Here is a 26,814-nt window from a genome sequence, read left to right as displayed (position 1 = left end):
ATGAGTGATACAAGTTTCTCTTCATGGAGTAATCTCTATATTGTTTTTAATTAATGATGGTATAGAAGTACTTAAAGTATGGAAGCTAACGACTTGATAATATTTTTTCTTATGTTAAGTAGTCTCAAATAATTCATTGCTTTATGGTTCTTAATTTCAATAGGTACTGTAATTTACTATTATCTACTTTTGTAGGGATGATTCATCATGGAGATGGTATGGTAACAGAGCAAAGATATTACATGGCTTTATTGAGCCTTGCACATCAACAAAATATCGGTACATTTAAGGTACGCATTTCTCTAGTACTAAAATCAAGGTTAGTATTTAATTAACATATGGAAATGAAAAATAATGTAATTGTTAAACTGATACAAGTAGAGAAATGAACCCATTTAGTCAGTGCCTCTTTCGATTGCAGAGCAGGAAGTGAAAGTAACACGATTAATTAGCTATGATTATTTTTATACATAATGTTAGCATGCTCTTAAGGACAAGTTTTAGATGCTAGAGGATATATAATAGGATAAGAAGTAGTAAATATTCAATCCTTATAAAGCACTAAGTTTATGTATGCTGAAGTTTGAACTATTCCTCTCCACCATACTATTAGTCCACCACAAACACCTCATATGAGCCCACATTGTCTATGGTTAGTTGATCCATAAGGATCAGGGTGATAAAAAATGAATAGTAAGTTGATGTCATGAAATAGATAGATATGAGAATAGAATGATAGAAACAAAAAACTTGCAAAGAGAACACAGATGTTTCCACATTTTTGGGTCAAATTCATGCTTGTGGAATTGACTTGGGTCGAATCCAGAACCATAGAAACAACCCCCAACTATTAAAACTTAGAACTGAAACAAAATGACATCCTTTCAACTTCTAGTTAGCAGAGGATTCTTCCAAGGCCCTAGGGGAATGCTCTTGCATCACCAGCAATTGTAAATAGAGGTGGAGAGTGTGTTTAAGCATGAGAGGGTTGATCTAAGTTTGGTATTTGAGGAGAATTAGAGAAATTCAGTTGTTCATATTTTGCAGAGGCATCGTAGAGTAGAAAAGGAACAACTGTTATTGAACCCATTTTCTGTAATTTTTCTAATTCCATAAAATTTAGAATGGACAGTGCAAAGAATTGCAAGGTAGCAGGTGCTTTGGTTGATGAAAGGTATGAACACACTTTTTGGACACCACCATCCACTCCCTCAACTTGGTGATGCAAAAAATTGGCACTTGATAGAGTGGGTGAAAAATATACACACCATGGGTAAGGAGATTCAAATGCCCATGAAAAATCATCATAAGTCACAAGGCATCTTTAGGATTTCTCCACTTTGAAATTATTAAAGGTAATTTTATGAAATTTAAATTTATGACATATTTACTATTTAGATTATAATTTATCATAAACTTATTGATTAATCTTTTATACTACATTAGGTTGTTAAGATTCGTTTAGTATTGCAAACAATCATTTTGAGATGACTTGTGAAGGTGTGAAAGGCATTAAGCAACATGGTCATTAACAATAAATGGAATATGTGGAGGGAAAAGGTTAAATTGTTCATCATGGATGATGAGTGGTGGGCTTGTTGGACTACATCTTGAGTTTCATTGAGTCCATAATGAGTATGATCAAGTGCACTGACACAAATTGGCTATGCTTGAAGAAACCTATGATGCCATGGACTCTATGATAGATAAAACAAGATCAATAATAGCATAGAAGGAAAATGGCCCCAAAGAAACATTTTTCTTAAGGGTGAAAAAAATCATTGTGGATGCTGAAACAAGATGACCATGCCCTTGCATTTGCTTGCATATGCATTATCTCCCAAATATTATAGCACAAAAGTAGTTTATTTGCCTAGGAGAACAATGCCATATAGAGACAATGAAGTTGCTAATAGGTACAAAAAATAATTCCAAATAATCTTCTCAAACCCAAAAGTGGTGAGTAAGGTTAGGACGGAATTTGGTAGTGTTGACGTGGCTAAAATCGTATTACTACAACTCTCTCTGGCCAACGCAGAATAGAATGTTCTTGCTAAGTATCCTATCCTCTCTTGTGTAAGGAATCCCTAATGTTGTTTTAGTTGATCAAAGGGGACAACCTCAAGGTTCCAAATGTCAGGTCATGACTACAGGATAACTCAACAGTTTGATGTGTTTTGCTAGTAACACAAGGGGCCTTACGTTTACAACAAGCTGGTCTGCATCCAACGATACTGTAATTCTCGGACTGGAAAATAAAATTAAAAGAGAAGGGTTTAGGGATCCTCAGTGCAATGATGAGAATGACTAGTACTGCAGGTAGACAAATTTCGATAAACCAGTTTTTGTTTTGCTAGAGACACCCTCACAACTCGAAAAGAACGGTGCAAGCTCCAAAGGATAAATGGATTTTTAGACTATGGGGATTCATATGGGCACCCAATTCTGGCGCAACCTAAAACAAACACCTACAGTTGAACTAAGCACAGTTTTGGGTTCAAACTAACCATGCACGGTAACCTACAATCAACAGATCGCCAATGGTATGAACCTAAAATGCATCAAATACCCTCACACTTTGCTATTAAAATCATTGAACTCTAACTAACCAACTGAAGGGAAACCATGCGAACAGAAGAAAACAAAGACAAAAACACCATATTCAATGTTCATATATTTGCTTCAACTGCCATTACAACAATTTCTACAGTTCTATTCTACTCCTAATAGTCTAACTAATTCTAACCTTCTACAAAAATTCTAACCCTTTACAATGAGAGGCATCCTGCCTTTTATAGATTTTACAAATTGAACCAGAGGCCAAGATTGATTACATCCTGTTGGTGTCTGTTTTATCATCTACCAAACATTAGGATAGGATACTCGAAGGTATTCTATCCTCTCCTGAAAAATAACTACTGATTCCAAGGTCTATATGTGCGAACAAGCGACTTTAGTGGAATAGCTTCTTGGGTAGTGTATGCTGAAATTTCAAGGGGGACTTATGTTTGACAAGTATTCTTGAACTGCTGGACTTAGATGGATTTAGCAATTTAGGCTCTTCTTTTTTTTGGGGGATTTTCTGGGATTTAGACTTTCAAAAGAAAGGGAAAAAGAGATAGGGTTCAGGAAGGCTAATCTAATCCTACGAATTCTGGAGACGGTATCAACTGGATGCTTTCGAGAAACCAAACCTTGCTTCGCCACACTAGGGACAACTACACAAGGCCGGTGCAATCTTCAATGGGTTGTGCTTATGATCGAGGTGTTGGGATGCACAGGGGATGGGCTCAGACTAACTTTGCACGGTAGAATGGAAATCATCCATTTACCAAAAGTATGAGCGGAAATACACCATCAATTGATACTTATCAAATCCTTCATTCAAATTAACAACAATGAAAGCAAATCTAAATTATTTCTAACTAAGTGTTGAGGCAATTGAAACCATGCAAATCATTCAAATAATAGAGATTACAAAGTAGCGCACATGCAATATATTATCTGGAAATGACCTTAATTAACAATACATCAAAAACCTCACACTCTCCAAATGAGAGGAGGTAGCCTTATATAGTTTTCAAGAATAAATGAACGGCCGAGATCAAATAGTGATCAAGGGCCCAGATTGAAAGCTATAAACCCTAATTAGGGTTTCCCAAAACTAACTACCCTCGACCAATTACATTTGGGACACTTGTCCTTCTTGCTAAATATGAACCATCAATGAAAATAGAAGGTTGTTGCATTGTGAAGTGTGCCCTTCTAGAAGCTTCTGGATAAGTCAGGTTCATCGAATCTGGACATGTTGACTTGGAGCGATCTGATTGGTTGGAAGATGACGAGGCCCCACCTCAACGTGTTGAATGTCTTCCTTGAATTTTCCAATTTGTGTCAAGAAATTGTCTAAGTATGGAAATTTGATTCCTTCTTGTCGCCATTTGATTCTGCTTGGGAGCTTGTCTTTTTAATTCCTTCAGGAGATGAAATCCTTCAAGAAGTTGGAAGTTTATTTAACTTTCCCATATTTTCACCAAGTCTGAGAACTTTTCTTTCTTGATGCCTTGAGATTCTTTCAAGTGCCTCGAATTTGGAGAAGAAATCTCTTTGCGAAGTATTTCTCATACTTAGCCAAATTTGATCCCTCTCTATGCTCGGACAAACCTTGCTCGTGGTCCCGTTTTCAATTTTGAAATTGGCTCGAAACTCCATTTGTGTTTTCTGTGATGATCCTGCCTTCAGTTGCCAATTTATTTTGCGTGGGAGGAGGGTTAAAAAGCTCTGGGTAACCCCTTGCAAATATGAAATGATGGGATCAAGCTGTTTAGGCATTCGCTGTGATCATGTCCTTCTTCTCGATACCCTGACATGCCTTCAACATTTCCCATACTTAGCCAAATTTTGGCTATCTTCCCGCCCGGATGAACCTTGCCTGTGAACTCCAACTGCGATCTCTATGATGATCCCGCTTCTATTTCCTCTTGCGACCTGTAAAACCAAAGGAAAATAAGTTAGAAATCTATCTTGGATTAAAGAAAATCGAGGCTGCGAACGGCTAAGTGTTTGGAAAATTTCACTTCATTTTCATACTTAGCCATAAAAACTGAAATTTCATCCTCAAAACCCTTCAGTCTTCAAGGGTGGTTGTGATCGTGAATCAACACCAAGTGTTATAACTCCAAAAATTTCTTATACTTAGCCCCCCAAAAAAATTGATTTTCATTCTCTAGAAATTCTAATAAGTTGACTAAAAATCATTTCTTAAACTCTGAAAAATACTTAGAAAAATCATAAATCTGCGTCATGAATTCCATTTCACCTTCGAATGGATGGAAGTAAGGCTGGATTTTCTCAAGAACACTCAGGAAATTCAAGAATGATTCAATAACTCTTCCTTATGCTGGTTGTCTTTCTCAAAAAAAATCTATGAAACTTTTGTCAAAAAAGTTTATCCAACCTCCAACATTGTTCAAAACTTTCTCCAGATGATCTTCAAACCGAAAATACTTTACTAAGCTCTCGTTAGTAACTCGAACTTCTTGGTGGAGAAATGAAGTTTACAACTATGAATTTGTAAATAAAGTTAAATCCTCAATCAGAAACCCTTAAAATCTTCCAACTCATGTTTCCAATTTTAACTTCATTCTTTAGGAAAGTGTTGTCATGTTTCCAAATTTGAAGAAAATATATTCCAAAAGTTTCCAATTTGGCTATAAGTTCGAAATATTTATTAATCTTCCAATATTCTCCTTTTGAAAACTTTCTATTTTGGATTTAAGTTCGAAATCTTGAAGGATTTTCATGACATCATTTTGTATTTTCGTTGATTCTGTTTGACTTTTATGTGTAGGTGGACTTTTTGGAAGTTTATCTTCATCTTCTTCAAGTTTTGGCGGACTTTGGTTACCTCTCCAAGGTATGGCGGAGTTTAGAGGGCCTTCCCCTATCATACTTAGCATCTACTTCCTTGGGCGGAGTTTTGAAGGGTCCCTTCAACATGGAGGGCGGACTTTGAGCAAAGCTCAATCAAGGCGAATTTTTTAGCTAAGGCATAGGGCGGACTTTGGAACACACCCCCTAGGCGGACTTCTAAGACATCTCCAACATGGGCGGACTTCTAGACCTTTGCATCATTTTGCTAGGGTAGGGCGGAGTTTTGATGGGTCTCCAACATAGGACGGACTTTGGACTTCACCCCTTGGGCACTCCACACACATGGCAGACTTTAGAGTGTTGGCCATCATGGCCTCTTCCAAAACATGGCGGACTTTGAAGGGTTGGCCACCAACATGGAAGGATAGGGCGGAGTTTCAAGGCCATTCACTCAGCAGCACCTTGGGCGGAGTTTTGGATGACCAGCACCATGGGTGGAGTTTTGGTGAGTCCCCTTAGGCATGGCGGACTTTGGTGGCACCTCCTACATGGCTCTCTAACCTTTGGCAGACTTTAGACTTGGCTCCATCAAGGCAAAATTTTGGCTAAGGCATGGGGCGGACTTTAGACATTGCTCCTTCATGGCCTCCATCAAGGTGTAGATTTGACTAAGGCATGGGGCGGACTTTGAAGTTAGCTCCCACATGACCTCTCTTCTTGGGCGGACTTTGAAGTTAGCTCCCACATGACCTCTCTTCTTGGGCGGACTTTGGTGAGTGTTCCTTCATGGCCTCCATCAAAGTGTAAATTTAACTAAGGCATGGGGCGGACTTTGAAGGTCCCTCCTCATGACTCTCCTAAGGCATGGCGGACTTTGAAGTTAGCTCCCACATGACCTCTCTTCTTGGGCAGACTTTGGACAAGGCTTCTCCATCACTTGGCATGCTTGGGCGGACTTTAAAGAGTGCTCCCACCTTGGGCGGACTTTGAGGCGCTCTCCACATGCTTGGGCGGACTTTGAAGAGTGCTCCCACATGCTTGGGCGGACTTTGAGGTGCTCTCCACCTTGGGCGGACTTTGAGGTGCTTTCCACCTTGGGCGGACTTTGGTGGTGTCTCATCTTGGGCGGACCTTGGTGGTGTCCCCAACTTGGGCGGACTTCTATCATCTCTCCCACCTTGGGCAGACTTTGGAGACACCTCCTCATGGCTCTCTAACCTATGGTGGAGTTTTAGACTTGGCTTCTCATCACTTGGCATGCTTGGGCGGACTTTAGGCTACACCCCTATGCACCCTACACATACATGGCAGACTTTGGAGTTGCTCCATGCAAGGCGGACTTTAGGCAACACTCCCACCTTGAGCGGACTTTGGAGACACCTCCTAGGGCGGACTTTAGGCATCTCTCCCACCTTGAGCGGACTTTGGAGACACCTCCTAGGGCGGACTTTAGGCATCCCTCCTCTTGGGCGGACTTTAAGCATCTCTCCCATCTTGGCAGAGTTTTGGTCTACCTCCCAACAAGGCGGACTTTTAGACATCTCCAACATGGGCGGACTTCTAGACCTTTGCTCTTCAAGGCGGACTTTTGGAGGCTCTCAAGAGGGCGGACTATATATGAAATATAACATTTAAGTATAAGAAAGAGAAAAGACATATTGAAATTTCATATATATTGTCAGGATGTTTGAGAGTGGTTTCAAGTCTCTAGGACTTATAATGCAAAATCTAGTTTTTGGAGGATTCTCCAATTTTCCAGACTTAGCCAAATTTCAGGACATCTGAGGATCAAGATGATTTTTCGAGCTGATTATCCTTTGAAGGTGCCATGACCCCCTAAAATATAGGAACTTAGCTTTTTGGGTCAAAACTTGAAAATTTTGGATTGTAGTCGAAGCAGGTCAGTGGTGCAAGTGTAAACCCTTGGTTTGCATCCCGAAAAAGCAAAAAAAATAGACATCCCTAAAAAATAGGGAAAACTTTTTAAAAATAGCCATACCGGGGACTGGGCTAAAAATGCCAAAAACGAAACTTCCTAAAAAATAGGAAAAAGCAAAAAAGCAAACTTTCTAAAAATAGAAAGTTGTCCAAATCCGTCCAAATCAATTGTGACCTTCGTCCTTTGGCCTCTCTAAGCACTTTGGTGGTGTTCACATTTCGGAATCACATAACTTACAAAAACTAACTTTCAATCGTCAGGGCCTGAAATGCTCTGAACTGGACAAGGCTTGGTGAAACTGCAGCAAAAGGTCATAGGACACTAACAAAACCCTAGAAAGCAGGAAAAGAGAGGGTCCCCATTTGCAATGGGGTGATGTGTGAAAAAGGTCACAACACATCCAACAGTCTTGATCTGCCTTCTAGAACTTGGCAACTTTAACCCATGCCTATTTAATCCTCAGTTATCCTCCCAACCGCTTTCTCAACTACCTACAACTGTTTGGCATCAATTCAGGTCAATCCGGTAGTTGGAAATAACTAACTTGTGTCCCCTCATTATGAATTCGTTAGATGGGGCCCACAAGTAGTCCTTTACATTAAACATATTCTGTTTTGCAAACTAACTTTCTGGAATTAATTCCAACTGCACGTTTCTGAGAATGCATAGACTTGTAGCATTCTGAGTGTTCTTTTGTCTTCGGTCTTGTTGGGACTTCAACTTGTCGTCCGGTGGTGGCGCGTTTCTCCGTATTTCATTGCTTTGACCTTGTGCTCTGCGACGTGTTCTTGCGTCTTCGCTTCCGTCTTTAATCGCGATCAGGTCCCTGATTTGTGCCTCAAGTTGTCACCTTAGCTTCTCGGCGTCGTAGATCTACAAAAAATCAATTTTGACCCACATTAATCATTTTGAAAAATTAAATAAATTAATTTAACAAATATTAAATTTAACTTTTAAATGCCTCTAGTTGAAGAAAACTCGGCTTCGAAAGTAAAATCGCAAGACCTAGAGGAACGCGGCCTTTTGGGCCAAAATGGAAACGTTTTAATATGGTCCCTTGCTTTTGACCTGACAAAATTTGGCCTTTCACTCAAAATAAGCAAACTTCTCTCCTTTAATTTTAAATGCCCCTCCTTAGCAAAATCAGACCTTTTGAGGTAAATGGGTGAACTTGGCTTTTAGTTTTAAACACCTCTTTTTGGCCACTCAAAGGAAGATATGCGATTTGATTTATTTCTCACAAAAACATTAAAAAATGCTGAGTTCTGGCTATATACATTCTCTTGCAAGTTAATTCGGGTTTTTGGAGTGAATTGTGTGACTTACCAACAAAACACATCAAACTGCTGAGTTATCCCGTAGTCATGACTTGACATTTGGAACCTTGAGGTTGTCCCCTTTGATCAACTAAAACAACATTAGTGGATTCCTTACACAAGAGAGGATAGCATACTCAGCAAGAACATTCTATTCTACGTTGGCTGGAGAGAGTTGTAGTAATACGATTTTAGCCACGTCAACAGGTAGGTTCATCATGACACAAGATCATAGCATTTGTGCTCTTCAATTCAAATACAAGACAGATGCACACACATGGTTTTACCTCCATTGGAAAAAGATATATGTTCCTCCAATCTTTTGCTATCAAAATTCTATCACATACAAGTATTTCTAAATTTTAATTTTGAGCATTTTTATTTTTGACCATTCTTTTGCATTTTTTAGTTATATCAACTCTCTCTCCAATTTCAACAAGTTGCAATTTGTTTTTCCACTAAGTAGAATTGGAGTACATACTCCTTTTTTCACTCATTTAGCATAATTGAGTGGCTAGGGAAAAAAAAGCAAAAGATTTCTGGTCTATACTCACTCCATCTTGTGTCTCCTATCACATAAGGAAGTTGACTACAAGGAAGGAGTGACGAAGAGTTGGGATATAGCTCTTGAGTGTGCCAACTTGTATGCATCCATTTTAGAGTTTGTTAGGGTCAATATTGATGATGGCAAGACTTCTATGTATGAAGTTCATCCAGCTAGTGGGAGTGGCACTATGGTTGCTTGTGGTTCAATCGAATTCGAAGTTGAACCAACTGATGGCTTTGGCCTAGATGTGATGGAGAGGATTAGGAAGAGAGAATTTTTTTATTGTATTTAGAGTGTTACTTTTGCTATATTCAAGTTTTCTATTGTTTTGTGTAATATCCCCAATAAATTTTTATTTTATTTTTGCAATAAGATTTACAAAGCAAACACAATAACCCGTTAAGGTTAGAGAAATGATCTTGAATAACTGAAAGGAACCCTTCCCACCTTTTGTTCACCGAGAGCCCAATCTGGGAGGGTGAGAGCATACGGTGTTCCGGGGATCGTTAGCACCATAAACCAACTGAAAAGATGAATACAATAATGGGTGGCAAGCCAGCCCCTTCCGCTTATCCAACGGGTAAACTAGAAACTTGGTGGTAAACCATCCAAGAGAAGAACTCACCAAGACACAAATCACTCAACCGCAATGTTTCAGCGGGAGGACTGAATCACACAAAAGCTCAACTCCACCGCTTATTCAGCGGGAGGACCATTACAATCATAAAATCACTCAACCACTTACTTAGTGGGAGGACTGAACTTCATAACTGAATTATAGAACAAGAAGGCGGCTAAGCCAGCCTCTTCCACTTATGCAGTGGGCAAGCAACTTCCAGAAATGGTTAGTAGTACTACTACTTAACCTTACAATTTAGAAAGAGAAGATTAGAGATGATATCCAATGCAGATTAAAGCAAGAAACAACTAACAAATTAACTCAAATCATGCTACTGCTGCTGTACCAAAAATCTGAAGTCAAACAAGCATAATTAGTCTGAACCGACAACACCAAAATGATCATAACTCACTCAAATGAAGTCGGAAACACACCAATGTTTTGCCAATAAAGTGTAATTCAATGCATTGCAGAAATAATAGACATGACAGAATACATCATGACAAAATATAAAGAAACTCAGATCTTCATTGATTCGTAATAATGTCAGTACAATGACAAGGACCATACTAACTCTGTCCCCATGACCAAGGACTCGCTAATATATAAAGGTGACCGGTCAGTTACTCGGTGTCAACTGTCGACAACCGATGGGTTAACTGTTGTCATTAACTCTAATTACATTAAATGTCTTATTGCTTAATTACTCAACAACATCATCCCCCCCAAAAAGAAATGTCGTCTCCGGACGACAGACAACAAAATGGGAATGATATGCCTACAACAGATAACAACTACGAACCCCACAAAATTACAACTACACATAGACTACTGAGGGGGTAAGGGAGGCGTCCCTGATGGTGGAGGGGCTGGGGTTGCTACTGCCAACTGCTCCCGAAGCTGTACCACTTGGTTGGTCCGGTATTGGAGGTCCTGCTTGTTGACGTGTATTTTGTACACTATCAAACACAGAATAAAATACCTAAAGGTACCTTATCCTCTCTTGAGTAAAGCCTCTGAATGCTGAAGATATCACGAAAAGGATCAATCAGGGTGACTTCAAGGTTCTTTTCTGTAGGATCTCTACGTGTGGATAAGCTCTCTATGGTATGATGTGATTTGCTGGAATCACAAGGGGACTTACACTTGGATGACCTGAACATCTAATTTGCTGGAATCACAAGTCCTACTAACTAACTGGAAGACAAACAAATGGCAAAAGATGCAAGGTTCAAGAAGTCTACTCTACTACCTAGAATGCGAGAAGATGGATGAATGACTAGGTGGATTCCTACTGGGCTGGGTCTCACCTTCAGGCTGAACAATTCAACACCAACTCAATGCGATCTTCTAAGGGATGCTTCCAATATGTTCAAATCGTACACCATCTGACAATGATCACCATTCAAGATAATGCATGAACAATGGACGTGTAACGACTTATGATTAAGCTCATTTGTTCTAGTTGACCACACAAGGCGCACTTACCATCAGCAAGTCCACACAGGTGCATTCAACAATTTCCTTCATTCGATCTAATCATCTACCATCTAGAATTGAAGATTCAACAAGAAACCATGCATATTGCAAGAAACGACACACTTCACCATTACTTCAATGAAAATGAAGTTTGTTCACAATCAATGGCAACAATTTCTTGCCTTGTCCTCCTATTCTACTCTAATTGCTATTCTATCAACTGACTACTCACCTTCTAACTACTCTCTATCTATCTTCTATTGTCTATTCTATTAACTCCTTTCTAACTCCCTTACAAAATGAAGAGTCGGGGCTTATATAGTGCCCACAATACAATTCGATGGCTAAGATCAATTTGAGATCAATGGCCAGGATTCAACAATGAAAACCCTAATTAGGGTTTGTTACAACCATTACATAACATTTAATGCTTGACCAATGATAAAATTGTATTAATTGGACACATGTCCTCTCTGGAAAATTCGACCAATGGATAGCTGGGGTAGGTACATCGAAGTTTGTGCCACCTTCCATGAGTTAGGTACATTGAATCTGGACATGCTGAGGTGGACCACATTGACTGGAGAAGTGATGACTAGGATGCCAACTCGTCTGACACTTGGTTGATGCCAATTTGATGTTGCTGAGAAGCTAGCTTTAATTAACTCTTCTGGAACTATCTGCTCCTTCAATGAACCCTTGCTCTAACTTCTCCTGTCTTTGATGTGCAGGATGATGATGTACCTCGCCTTGAAATGCTGGATTGGAAGAGGTTGGTCATGATGATGCTTGACCGAAGAAGGCCGTCCTTGTTGATGCTAGACTGGAGGAGGTTGCCCTTATCCTTGCTTGATCTTCTTTGATGAGAACTTGCCGACTTGTAGATGCTCCCGCCTTTGGAGTCGCCATCTTGATACCTACACAACATTTCAAAATTAGTTCTCGAGCATTATATCTTGAAGTGTAGAATTCTAGACTTAAAAGGAAGATTTAAGATTTTACTTAGGAAACTTCATGATAAATCTTGAGTTATCATTTATTAATTAACCATGCAATACTTAGATTTTTCCAAAACAAATGTCCAAAAATCAAACCTTAAACAAGGGTGTCAAGATGATTTTGCCATACCTCCTCGAGTATTAAACTCTAAGAAATGATGTAAAAATAGATGAATTTCGCTAGGCAAAGTTTAAATCATAGCCTCCTCTTGGATGAATCACGCCTCCATTAACCTCCAACACTTAGCAAACTTGGCCTCCAATCTTCTAGATTTCGCTCCTCAAATTGCTCCTCAATTAGTAGAATTTCGCCTCTAACATGCTATATTTCGCTCCTCCAATTCGCACTTCAACTTTGCACTTGAAAAAGGATGAATGAGTGATTAAAACTTGAACAAAGCATCTCCTATTATATAGAGCGCTCACCTTGATTCCCTCCAAGGCCGACTTGCCAAAAGGGAAATGAAAATGAAATAAAATCCCCCTCAAAAGAAGGCCGACTTGCTTGTAAAAGCAAATAAATGTATTTGAGCGCTCACCTTCATTTAAAATTTGAAAATTAATTTTAATGCCTCCAAAGTGGATTTTTGATTATTTCAAGGCCTAAAAATTAATTTATTAAATTAAAATGCCTTTAATTTAATGCGAATTTGATTTAGCCCTTCCAAAGGCCTCAAAGTTAGCAACTTGGTGAATTTTAAGGAATATCAACGCTCAATAATGTAAAAATGAAGGATATCACCAATTTCGCCCTGGACCTTCAGTGAAGGTCAGGAGCGATTTTTCAATCTTGCTCTTAATCCTTCATCTTTTGGATTCCAAATTGCTTCCAAGACATAAAATATCATCTCTTCTTCCTATCCACACAAGATCTGGTCTCAATTCCTCAAACAAATAAAAGGATCCTGAAAAATCGCTATGGGCCCTCTCTGAGGGTCAGGAGCGACTTTTTGATTTTAGGCTTGATTCTTCATCATTTTTCATTGAAACTTCATTCGTCATTAAGCAACATCCTTCCTTTATCTACTCCATCCAAATTCGCTTTGTTGTTGCAAGGTAAAATGAGGATTTTCAATAATTTCGCTGTGGGCCCTCTCTGAGGGTCAGGAGCGATTTTTCGCTGTGGGCCCTCTCTGAGGGTCAGGAGTGATTTTTTATTTTCTGACAAAAATCATCAAGTTTCGAAGGCAAAACAATATTCATCATGTTTTTGGAGGTCTCTTCTCCTTATCCTAACCTTGCCTTAGCACCATTTTGAAGAAAACATGCATTTTTTGAAAATCTCGCTATGGGCCTTCAGTAAGGGTCCGGAGCGATTTTTTGGTTCTAGGCAAATTCCTTTATCTTTTAATCTTCAAATCACCTCCAAGGCATAACACATCACGTTCTCCTCCTGTCCAAGCAAGTTTTTATCTCAATTCTTCAAACCAAGGAAAGAATCCTGGAAAATCGCTATGGGCCCTCTCTGAGGGTCCGGAGCAATTTTTGTAATTGCCTTCAAAATTTTGATTCTCAACGATTTCTTTTCACTTCAAGGCTTTTCAAGCATCGTTTCAAACCCATGCCTAACCTTAGCTTTCCTCAAACTTGGATGAAAAATTCCCATTTTAGGTTTCTCGTTGTGGGCCCTCTCTGAGGGTCCGGAGCGATTTTTCGCTGTGGGCCTTCAGTGAGGGTCAGGAGCGATTTTTTGCACTTGGACCAAAATGCTTCACTTTTCATCTAAAAATCACTTTGCCAAGGAAAATGTCATCTTGTTCTTTGCTATGAATAAAAATTCATGTCCAAGAAAGGTCCAAAAATGTGTACACAAAGAAAATCGCTGTGGGCCCTCTCTGAGGGTCAGGAGCGATTTTACCTTTCTTGGGCAAAACCTCTTCAATTCATCATCTTCAATCAAGTCTGGATACCTCATTATGTTCATTCTATCCTTCATCATGCTCTTGACCTCTCAAATCGACCAAATAAGGCTAGCAATGACCCTTATAAGATTTCTCGCTGTGGGCCCTCTTTGAGGGTCAGGAGCGATTTTTCTGTTTTCAACAAGGTCCTTCATCATTTCTAGTCAAAATTTCTTTAGGTGGGTGGAGAAAGTCATTTATTTTCCATTTATGATCAAAACTTGGTCTCTTTTCATTGTAAAATGAAGGAAATCAAAATCTCGCTGTGGGCTCTCTCTGAGGGTCCAGAGCGATTTTTCGCTGTGGACCTTCTCTGAGGGTCAGGAGCGAAATTTGACCTTTTGAACTCTTTGTCAGGATAATTTTATGGAATATAACATTCTTATACTTTAAGTTATATTCCATATATACTTTCAGGATGTTTGAGAGTGGTTTCAGACCTCTAGGAGCTATATTGCAAAATCTAGTTTTTGGAGGATTTTCAGTTTTCCAGACTTAGTCAAATTTCAGGATCAGGACATCACAGACTTAGACAAATTTCAGGATTAGGACATCACTCAAGCAGGACCTGCTATCCAGGTGATCCCCTTGGTGACACTCAAAATGCAAAGGCTAACTGACAAAACCCTAAAAAACCTAAAAACAAACCCCAGAAAGCAAAAAAGTAGGGGTCCCCATTTGCAATGGGGCGATGTGTGAAAACGTCACAACACTGCTCAACCTGCAACTGCCGCTCTCAGGAACTCCTCACTCGAAACACTGCCTCCATCAATTCCTGATGCTTCGCCTCCAACTCGGCTGCTAGGGTAGCAACTCTCGATTCTGCTGAGGCTCTCTCATTTGACTGCACTGCCAACTCTGCCCTCATGGCACTCAATTCTCCTCTCACGGTGGCAAGGATCTCATCTGTACTCCTAGCATGGGTGCTCTGCTGCTCTAACTTTGTCTCCAATGCAGGGATGCGAGTGGCCAACTCCTTCTGAGCCCTATCTGCCCTGAGCTGAGTCTCTCGAAGCTTGAGATACCTATCTCATACAGCCTACTCAATCTGTCTGACCACAGACTGTGTCTGACTCCCTCCAGCCACCTCCTGGCTCTGCCACTCTGCTCGCATCTTTGGAAGATCAAGCGTCGGCCATCCATGCTGCTCAAAACACTGCTGAAATGCCACTGCTACTCCAAATGTAGCAAACGCAAGGAGTCTCCGCAAAGTGAGCTGTTCGACAGACTCCTCTACTGTCGAGGCAACCAGTAACTGAACCTCCTCCTCCATCCTGGCTAAGAACTGCACCATGGCAGTAGGTCTCCCCTCTCCAATCCGTCCAACCTGATGCTGCTGCTCCGGTGATACCGCCCCCTCCTCCACCAGCGGTGTCTTTCTATCGCCCTGCTTTCTAGTGCCACTGTCCAAGTTGATAACCCCTGAAGGTGAAGGAATACAAGGGTAGGAAGGTGTGGGTGGTGCCTGCCTACGTGGGGATGAAGGTAGAGCCGCATATCTGTCTAGCCATGAATCGACATCGTCCCCCGCCGACCTCTCCTCGACCGTCCTCTGGGCCTCCTCTGTCCTAGGTTCCGTCAGGATGACGGGCATGCGTACTGGTGCACTCGCTGGTGTCGTCATCTTGGCTGTGACTGGCAATGGCTAGACTGGTGGAGGCCGAGGATGCATCTGACCAAACCTAGGTATGGGGATGGTAGAGATAGTACCCACTGTGACTCCAGATGATGCCAATGGTCCTCCCTCTCCTCCAACGGTCAGGAACGCTGGAGTAAATACCACCTGGCCGGTCCTGCCAGCTCCCCCTCCAGGCATTCCACGATGCCCCCTTGGTACACTTGCCAACAATACTGTCTGAGTGGTGGAGGTCTCCTGCGGCGGTACTGGCTGCTCGGTCTGTGAAAGCCCGAAGGTGCTATCTTCCTCTGAATCATCCGACCCCTCACTTTCCTCCTCACTAGTGCTATGTTGTCCTAAATCCGTGTCACTGGCCGACACCACTACGTGGACCGGTCTCCTCCTCTTCCTGCTAGTCTGTCCCTCGACGGTAGTCAAAATATCCAGCTCTGACCAATAAAATATAGCTGGCTTAAGGGAGTCGATGCTATCCCGCGGCTGCCATCCTCTACAGTGTGGTGGCACCTGTACCCGCACGGAATCTAAAAATAATCCGATAGCGTGATGTGACATATAAAATACTTTATGTTTCAGCATCATACAGTCGTGGGCTCTGTCTGACAGTAGACTGGCCCAATCATACACTGTGCCCTTTTTGAGTCCTGCCATCTATGCGATTATAGGTACTGCCGCGTCCGACGCTCTGCTGGCGCCAGTCAGCCTGCTCTGTACTACGTCAAGTAAACATTGCCAGATGCCAGATTTTAAAAACGTCTTCTTCAGACCTCTTCCCTTCGGATCCAGGATGCGACTCCATTCTTCTATAGTCAAGTTGTCCCTACACATTTCTTTTAATAGCTGGGTTCTTCTTTCCTCGGACAACTTTGTTAACTTTTTGTCAATCTTTTTACCCTTGTCAGGAATGCCAAATACTCTCTCAAAATCATCAGAGTTAAATGAAACAATGATGTCAGTGTGCTGGAAATTGAATGACGATGTGCGAAGTTCAGGATCATATGTTTTAATCATTTGTCGTAGGCAGGGTTCGAATTCCTTAATATTAAAAATGGGCATCTGAATAGCATCATGGACCCTAGCTCTTGCTAATTCAATTTTTACCTCAATATCTGACGGGCTCGTGGCATTTTCCCACCATTGCCTGCACACCGTTCCAGCCAAACCCTCAAATAGAATTGTATTTGCGGTGACCTGCGTAACTCTTCCCTTTCTTGCATCCTGTGCAATTGCTTTGCCTTTGTCTTGGTCGCCCATTGCTACAGCAGGTTTCTTTTTGGCTTCCTTCTTGGTTTTCTCTTCTCTTTCTTGCAATTTCTTCCTCCAGTCTAGCTTTTTCAATCCCCTAGGTTCAGTCGCCATTAATCAAAATAAAATAAAAATTCCTTGTCTGGGGTTCGATTTGTAATTGTTTTGAGTCTTAACTGTCTTTCGTTTTGTACGGATTTCCCCTGCTAATGTGGTACGGCTGATTTGATTGTACGGCTATCACCCGACAATTTTCTAACTGGCAAGTAGCTGATTTGTCCGTATGGATGTCTTTATAACCCAACAATTTTCTAATTTGGCAATTTCCTGAGAATTCATGCCATATAAAACACTTAATGACAAAATAAAATAACTTTAACTTTTTTCTGTACGTCCCTTTTTTTTTGTTTTAACTCAATTCCGTACGATCGTACGAATATATATATATTTTTAAATATATATATAGATATATTTATTAAAAAAAAACCTCAATTCCGTACGTCCGTACGGCCTTTTCCATACGACCGTACGGATTTTTTTTTTTAATTTTTTTATAATTTATAATTTTTATTTATTTTTTTATTTTATTTTATTTTTTTATTTTAATTTTATTTTATTTTTATAATTTTAAAAAAATAAAATTCCATACCGTACAGCCATACGAACCTACTGTACTGTTATTTCCATACGACAACATTTTTATATTTTTTAATTTTTTAATTTTCTGTTTTTTTTTCCTACAGCACCGTACGGGGTCATACGGACCTACTGTATGGTCATTTCCATATGACCGCACTTACCTGTTCGCCTGGGCGGACCTCGTCTCTTGCCTCCGTTGGTGATAGATTTTCAACTTGGAGCCATTTACAACTTCAGGCACCTCCATCCCGTCCATCGTCCACAGCTTGATGGCTCCGTTCGCGCCAACTTCGCGAATCTTAAAGGGACCTAGCCATTTTACCCTGAACTTGCCTGGCTTAATTTCATTTCGACCATTAAACTTCAATACCAATTGCCCCGGGGTGAACTGCATCCTTCTTAAATGTTTGTCGTGCCAGGCTTTCCGTCGTTGCTGAGCTGTCTCCGTCGCCCACTGTGCCATCGTCCGTCTTTCATCCAACTTATTCAGGGCGTATAGTCTCTGCCGGAGGCTTTCCATGTCGCCTAACCTGTTGTCAATGGCAATTCTAAGACTTGGCACCATGAATTCCACTGGCACCATAGCCTCCTGGCTGTACATTAATTGGAATGGTGTCTGCCCAGTGGTTACCTTGTAAGTTGTTCGGTACACCCAAAGTACCGACGGTAGACGCTCCTCCCAGTCTTCCTTCTCAACCCCGCAGGACTTATAAATTACTGACACCATGATTTTGTTGGTCGCCTCAGCCTGGCCGTTTGCCCGAGGATAGTACGGACTTGATAGAGAATGGAAAATTTTGAATTCGGTTGTCAACAGCCGGATAATGTGGTTTACGAAGTGCCCTCCTCTATCACTTGTCAACTGTAAAGGTATTCCGTACCGGGTGATAATCTGTTCATAAATGAATCTCGCCGTACTAACGGCGGAGTTGTCTGCCAAGGTCCTCGCTTCAACCCATTTGGTCAAGTATTCGGTCGCCACGACAATGTATCTACATCGTCGGGCCTGACTTGGTTTCAACGGACCAATGAAGTCTAACCCCCATCTTTCGAACAGCTCTTGAGCATTCGATGGGTTGAGTGGCATAAAATCCCTCTTTAACGGTCGTCCAACGCGTTGACATGTATCACAACTTGTCACCCATTCTCTGGCGTCATTATGCACTGTCGGCCACCATAAGCCTGCTAGTAAGACTTTCCTTGTCGTCATGTTCGGTCCCATGTGTCCTCCTGCGACCCCTTCATGTGCTTCTCTCAGGACTCCTGGGATTTCCTCTTCCAAGACGCATCGTCGTAGGATCTGGTCAGGTCCCATCTTGTAGAGAAGGCCATTTATAAGCTGGAACATTCTGCTTCTTAGTACAAGTTTTCGTCTTTCGCCTGACGACATTTCCTTAGGAAATTTTGAAGTTGACAGGGATTCGCCCACACTCGTGTACCAGGTCGGAAGGACGACAATGTGGAAGAGATGGGCGTCCGTAAAATCCTCGTTAACACCTTCGGCCGACTCTCCAGACTTGATCCGTGATAGCTGGTCAGCGATGACATGACTCTTGCCAGGTCTGACAATGATGTTGAATGTAAATTCTTGTAACAGCAACAGCCATCGGCTAATCTGCCCCTGGATGATTGGCTTGTTCACCAGGTACATCAACGCTCGGTGATCCACATAAAATGTGAATGGTGTAGCCAATAGGTAATGTCGGAATTTCTGGACGGAGTATACCATCCCGAGGGCTTCTCTCTTCGTCGTGCTGTAATTCTTCTCTGCTTTTGATAAGAGTCGGCTTGCAAAATACACTAGGTGGTCCAGCCTGTGGCTGCCAACCTGCGCCAGTGTGGCCCCTATGGCAAAGTTGGATGCGTCGACATGTACATGGAACTCTTTCTCCCAGTCTGGATATGTCAGGATTGGTGCACCTACCAACCGTGACTTTAACTCCTGGAAAGCCTCTTCTTGGGCCGTCCCCCAGATGTACGACTCCCCCCTTCATGTCAGCATATCAAGTGGGTATGATACTTGGGCAAAGTTCTTAATAAACCGCCTATAATACCCAATGTGTCCAAGAAATGACTTGACGCCAGTGACATCGTCGGGCGCCTCCATCTCCACAATGACCCGTACCTTGTTAGGGTCAGTCTTCAGTTCGGCCTTGCAGACGATGTGCCCTAGTAACTTGCCTTGAGGCACCATAAATCTGCATTTCTTGGGATTTAGGGTGAGGCAGGCTCATCAGCATCTTTCCATGCATTCGCCAAGTGTGGCGAGATGTGCCTCTTCCGTGCTGTAAATGGACCAGTCGTCCAAGAATGCTTTGAAGTTTCCTACGGACATTTTGTCGAAAATATGGAGGATTATCCGTTGGAAGGTAGCTGGCGCGTTGCACAACCTGAATGGCATCCGGTTGTATGCATAGACGCCATCTTCTACGACAAAGGTGGTCTTCAATTTGTCCTCCTCTGCAATGGAAATTTGATTATATCCGGAGAATCCATCCATAAATGAATAAATTTCATGGCCTGCTACTTCCTCGAGGATGGTGTCTGTGAATGGTATGGGCAATGGATCTTTAATTGTGACAGCATTCAAACACTTGAAGTCTACACAGATTCTTATCTGATCGGCCTCCTTTTTCAAGGATATCACAATGGGTGATACCCATTCGCTGGTCTGGACCTTGAAGATGATTCCTGCTTCGAGCATGCGGTCAATTTCGTCATTTACCCTAGCGGCATAATTTTTGTTCATCCTGTATGGCTGCTTCCGTACAGGCACGGCTCTGGGAACCAGAGGGATTTGGTGTACACAAAGTTCTTGTGGTACCCCTTTGAGGTCTTTATATGTCCAGGCAAACACATCCTTGTACTCTGTGAAAATTTTGAACGCCGCCGTCTTCAAGACCGGATTCTAGTCATCGCCGACCAAAATATTTTTCTGTTCTGAAGTTTCTCCAAGATTTGTAATTTTAAGTGCGGATTCCTCGTACCTTATGGGCTTACTCTTGTCGAACTGGTGCGCTGGTGCATCATCCACAGGGGCATCCCCTTCCTTGTATTGTTCGTACTCTGGCGGGAACTCGTTCTCGTCAGTTCTTCTTCGATCTCCAGCATATTGCACCTGTACAATAATTCATAGTCTTCCATTTGCCAATGGAAGAGCCCTCTCAAAGAATCCGTCTCGTCCTCAGAACAGGCTTGAATTCCTAAGATGCCTTCGTCATCTGGTTCCCTGCCATCCTTCCCTTCGTCCGTATTGTCGTCCCCGTTAGACTCTAACTCTGATGCCAACTCTTCACTAATTAGTTGGGTTTTGAGGTCAATGATATATCTTCTGCTGGCCTTTTCCATGGACAAGGTGTTCTTTTTCCAATTGTGGTTTGCTTTTGCCGCCACCAGCTAGCCTCTGCCAAGGATGGCATCATATCCCTTCTTCTTCAATGGGATGACCACAAAGTTCAAGACGAACGACTGTGTTCCGATCGTTACTGGCTACGCCATGAGTGTGCCAAGCGGCTTGATGCTGTGTTGGTCTACTCCCAATAAATTAAAGGTGGACGGCCAGAGAGTAGGTTTGCCCAATTTTTTCCATGTTTCCTCTGACAAGACATTTACTCCCGACCCGCCGTCGACAATGGTGTCGGTCAAGATGGTGCCTAGTATACCCATTTCCACCACTGTTGGGTGTCTACCATTGTTGATCGTCAGGGCTAATGGGTCTGCCGCCGTCTCGCCAAGGTTGTCCCTTCCATGTGTTGGTCGGCCGACTGGGGTTATCAGTACGGATTGCAGAAGTGTCGTCTGCAAGTGTGGCATACTTTCCAGGAGATCCTTCATTTTCACGGGTATCTTGACCTATAGCAGTTGGTTTATAATATTTGTTTCTGCTTCAGAGTGAGAAGTACCTGCAAGCCCATGTGCATCCTTGTTCGTCGACATCTCCTTCTCCAGTTCCGCTCGTGCCTCCAGTGCCTTTCGTTTTTCCGTACGAGGATCTGGGTAAGTGGCCGCTTTCGTCTTGGATCTTGTTATGGCGAGCACATCCTCTGTTTCTACATTCAACAAATTCACTCCAGATTTCGGACAGTTGCTATCGTCATGGTCCCCCAGACCGCACCACTTGCAAAGTTTTTGTGGCACTTCCTCCGCCGTACAGTCCTTGGCAAAATGCCCCCATTGGTTGCAAGCCCGACATTGTATCATCGGCCGCCCTTTAGCGTCGTATTGGATTTGGCTTCTATTATTAGTATTATTATTATTGCCTCTTCCTCCTCGCCTGTTGTTCCGATAGCCGCCAGACGACGCTTTGTTGATCGCAAGCTGGGACGTGCCGGCTGGCGCAGACGGTTTCGTAAAGAGAACCTGTTGGTTACGGGTCCTCATATTGTACGGACACTCCTTGGTAAGGTGTCTGGCAATCTGACAAATATCACAAAATGCTTTCTGCGGACAAGACCCCTTGGTGTGTCCGTCGCTGCGGCAGTTCGTGCACCATAAATCCCCTTCGTCGGCTTTGCTTGTGCTTCCTTTGGTCGCCTTCATCTCTCTCATCATTCGCTCCATATCTTTCTGGAGAGCCCGTACCTTTCGATTAGACTCGTCATCATTGCTACTGCTTTTGTCAGAAGAGGAATCGTCGTCTGACAAGGATTTCTTTTTCTTTTTCTTGGACGTCTTCTGCTCGCTTTCTAAATCCATTGCCCTATTATAGGCGTCGATATATGAAGAGGGAGGTACAATCTTCATTTTCCGTCTAAGAGACGTCTTCAGACCTTCCATGAACCACCGTTTTTTCAGTCCGTTTGCGGACTGGTTCTCCATTTTTCCTAGCAGCTCTTTGAGCCGCCGGCTGTAGGTTCGAACCGTCTCGTTCTTCCTCTGTTTCGTGCCGTAAATTTCGGCTACGATCTCATTATCATCTCTTAGGAGACAAAACTCCGCTTGAAATTCCTTCTTCAAGTCAGGCCATGTGCTAATTTTAGCCTTCTCCGTATCGGAGAACCAGTTGATGGCCACGCCCCTTAGGGTTGCGGGAAACTGTGTTACCCACTCGTCCGGATAGGGAACACCATTCACTCCCCAAATTGTTTCACAAGTGCGACAGTGGCGGACAGGGTCTTCTTTCCCGTCCCCATGGAACTTTGGAAGTTTTTGTTTTTGCGCCATGCCTTGTCTTTTTACTACTGGTAGCTGCTGTCCTACTCCGGATGGGTTAGATCCTGTAAGAGGTGCTTGACCGTCGTGCCCCGGTGTCCCTCCGACACTCCTGGCAGCCCCGGTGTCTTCTCCCTCCCTTGCCTCCTCCTCACTCCGTGGAGTTTCCCTAGCCTCTGGTGTGCGTGACAAGTCCCTCAAGTCCCTCAACTGAGTTTTAGTACACTCTATCCTGCGGCGGGTTTCCGCAAGTAACTCCTCCCGACTCTGTGGGTGGCTGTCGGCCTCACCGTCCCCTTCAGAGCGTTCCTCCTCCCTTCACTTATACCTCCGTCGCCTTTCCGCTTGCTGTTCAAGGATCAAGGCACATCGGGCTACTGCACGTTCATCTATATACTCTTGCTTATTTTTGTCTTTATTCAATGTATTGGGCATTAATTCCCATACGGCTTTATATAACAACGACATATAAAAATTAGAACACTTTTATTCATTCATTCATCCTGTGGGATACAAGTCTATGTCAACAATATGACATAATTATTACAATGAGTGTTCTTTATTCCGCCCCGTACGGCTCAAGGTTCAAGTGTCCCGTCGCATGCCATCCTGTTGCGCTTCCCAATGACGGTTGTTTTCTTCATACTGTAGGAGGATCTATTGGCGTCATTCTTCGCAAGCAATTTCCTCCAGGCGAGCCTGCTGTGCGAGTGAAGCCTGTGCGAGCAATCGGGGGAGGTGGTTCATCAACTGATTCACCGCAGGGCTAACTTCCAGTGCGGTCCACACGGCACTTGTTGGAACTTCCGCCTCCATGGCCTCTCTTCGGACGTAGGTTTCGATGGCCACCTGAAGTAGGATTGAAAATTCCCTCGTTGTAGTATCTTCTCCGTCGTAGAGCTCTGTTCGTGTGTCGTCCGCCTCAGGGTTAATCTCGCTCGCGGGTAGGCCCATCGTGTCCGTACGCCATCCGCTCGTTTTCCCGAGTCTGTTTAGGCAACGGCACCAAATGTTTTGCCAATAAAGTGTAATTCAATGCATTGCAGAAATAATAGACATGACAGAATACATCATGACAAAATATAAAGAAACTCAGATCTTCATTGATTCATAATAATGGTAGTACAATGACAATGACCATACTAACTCTGTCCCCATGACCAAGGACTCGCTAATATATAAAGGTGACCGGTCAGTTACCCGGTGTCAACTGTCAACAACTGATGGGTTAACTGCCGTCATTAACTCTAATTACATTAAATGTCTTATTGCTTAATTACCCGACAACAACCAAATCAAATGCGAATGAAAGATATAACCTGGATGATGAAACATGAACACAAAATCTGCAGTCTAGTCGCCTCAAAACAAAAGCACGCATCCCAATGCCCCCTAGAATGGTACAACCCAGCTGAAAGGTACAATTTGCAACTAAAAATCCAATTCTTCAAATAAACGGCTATAAAATTGCAGACTATATTGCCTCCATGCCACGTTTTGATAGAGCCAATACCCAAAATGAAGGAATCACTTGGTCAAGAGGTATGAGAAAAATATGGTTTCAGCAACTCCGCGACCAGCAACAAGAAAACACTCCAAAATCCACACTCCACACTCCACACTCCACACTCAGCAAAACGCTCTCTAACAGCACTAGAAATACAAGAACACAGCTAGGTACTATCTTCCAAGTACAAAACTGAGACTTAGCTAGGAAGCCACACTTCGAAGCTCAAATTTTCAATTGCCAAACCGGCAGCATAACAATGCAATTTCATAAGATAACCAAAATGGGAGGCCAAGCACCTGTATTTATAGTTTTTTCCCTCTGAAATTCAAATGTAAATGCTCCCAAATTCATCTCTCCAATTTGCATTTCATTTCACTATCACATGGCGTCCAAATGATAATTCATTTCATTTCCGAAGGTGGGCGCCCAAGTTGCATTTTAACCAATAATCAAGCAAGTTCGAACTTGCATAAGTATTCAACAATAACTTAACGCATTCTTCAAATTTCAACGCCTAACTTAGGAAAATATAACATTGGTATTAGATATAAATATGTCTTTTCCTAAGTCGCCCAATATATCCTTAATTAGTAATTAAATAATTAAATATTAAACCTTAGGATAAGGAAATAATATTTAATTAAATCACTTATGACTCCAATACTGATTATCAACAAAATCCAGGATGAAGCTGAGCAATGAAGACCATTGAACTGCTATAGGAACGGGACCTTGTCCAAACTGCTAAAAATAGAATTGCTCAATACTGCCACTTACTAAACATAGTAAGTCATGGAATACTCCTCCGAAAAACATGATCTTCGCACCCGAAGAAAGAGTTTGGAAAGCTTGGTAAGACAACATCATCCAAACAGCCAAACCCTAACTTACTAAAAATAGTAAGTTCTCACTTCACCAAAGAATCAAATGCATGTTATGCCATGTTGGAGCTCATGAAAAACCCAGAAAGAAACCATAGACAGAACCGAAGAATTCCCTCCTGGTAAACCCTAAAAAGCTCGAGCAGAACTCCACAAAAGTTGGAAACCCTAATTCTCCTTTCCAAATAGCCTACGGGTCTCCGGAATAGGCCAATGGACCACTGAACTAATCACTGCGGACAAGGGGACATTACATTTTGACTCTTTGAATTTGACATATCAATATATTATATGATAATATCAAGTTATAACATTGAATTTCAGAATTATCAATTATCTTTAGATATATGAATGATTAATGAATTATGAAATGTATTTTCAATTCTATACTTATGATGTAGAGAAGAAAATGCTCTCAGATCACACATGCAAATCAATTAAAGATTTGCCTTAAAATCTGATACAGGGTATTCTCATTACCCAAAACCACATACACGTGCAACTCAGATATGTAAGAAAATAAAGAAAATTAGCAAAGAATATCTCATTAATCTTATCCAAATGTTCGTGAGATGAATAAACCACAATAAGAAACCCGCAACTTCTTCTTCTTTTAAGAGTCCTTGGAAAAGTATGCCTAAACAAGGGAAAGGCATCTTCCCAACTTAGAAATTGCCTCAATCACTTATTTTTGGGCACCCATTTGAACAACTATCTTTTACGAGTAAATATGAGACCTGTCACAACTTGTAACTCTAATAAGCTACGTCCCAAGGAGTATTCCAAATTTAAGGTTGAATATGCTACCACCATGGATGCTTTTGCATCAACTTAACTTGTATCAAGTATAAAATTATAAATTTTAAATTTTGTAGATCAGATTTTTAATCTGTGTGCTCAGGTCTTGAAGGATGTATTCTAGGTAATGGTCAAGCTGGAAATAACCAAGGGGAAATTGAACCAGACTTCTGAAGTTTTCAAACGGAATCTGGAAAAGGTTGAAAGCAACTTGAGAGTTTGGCACTAGATGCCACAGGAAAAGCTAAATGTTTTACAAGAGAATGGCATCATTCCTACTAGAATTATGTATTTGGAATCTAGAGAACTTCTAGAGAATAAATCCCTTGTTTTGAAAGCACTCATTGAAGAAATTGATGATGCCTTGAGATTATGCATGGAAATGGTGCAAGATATTGTTTCTCATTGTGAGAAAGTTTCTTGTAAGATTGCAAATTAGGATGGGGAGTTGTTGTTAGAAGAAAATGTTCTCTTATATTTGAGACGAAAGATTCATCAGGAGTGGGAAGATGAATAGTTTTCAGTTGCATCAATTCAAGCTTTGGTGAAATACCAAATCTTTTTGCAGGAAATTCTAGCCACTCTTGGGAAGCATAGTCTTATGATTCTTAGTTGCTGTGATATTGTTATCAAAACGGTTATTGTTGCTAAGAATACCCATGAGCCAAATCCTGATGAGTTGCAAGGAATTATCCAGAAGTTTGAAGGATACATGGCCAAGCATGCTGCTATATAAAGTGTTTTGGACACTTAGTTTTAAATTCAGAATTGTAATTTCAAAA

At 41.8% G+C, this 26,814-nt stretch overlaps 1 protein-coding gene across 3 annotated transcripts in view; it reads left to right on the top strand.

Moving 5' to 3' along the window:
- Positions 1-26,814, top strand: part of LOC131067554 (uncharacterized) — a 207,378-nt gene that overhangs the window by 113,528 nt on the left and 67,036 nt on the right. For all 3 annotated transcript variants that reach the window (XM_058002628.2, XM_058002627.2, XM_058002626.2), the window contains one exon: positions 196-290. In XM_058002628.2, coding sequence (XP_057858611.2) covers positions 196-290 — 95 coding nt within the window. The remainder of the gene's footprint in view (positions 1-195; positions 291-26,814) is intronic.

This window comes from Cryptomeria japonica, chromosome 10, assembly GCF_030272615.1.
Source record: "Cryptomeria japonica chromosome 10, Sugi_1.0, whole genome shotgun sequence".
NCBI lineage: Eukaryota > Viridiplantae > Streptophyta > Pinopsida > Cupressales > Cupressaceae > Cryptomeria > Cryptomeria japonica.
This window is presented reverse-complemented; position numbering and strand designations above follow the sequence as displayed.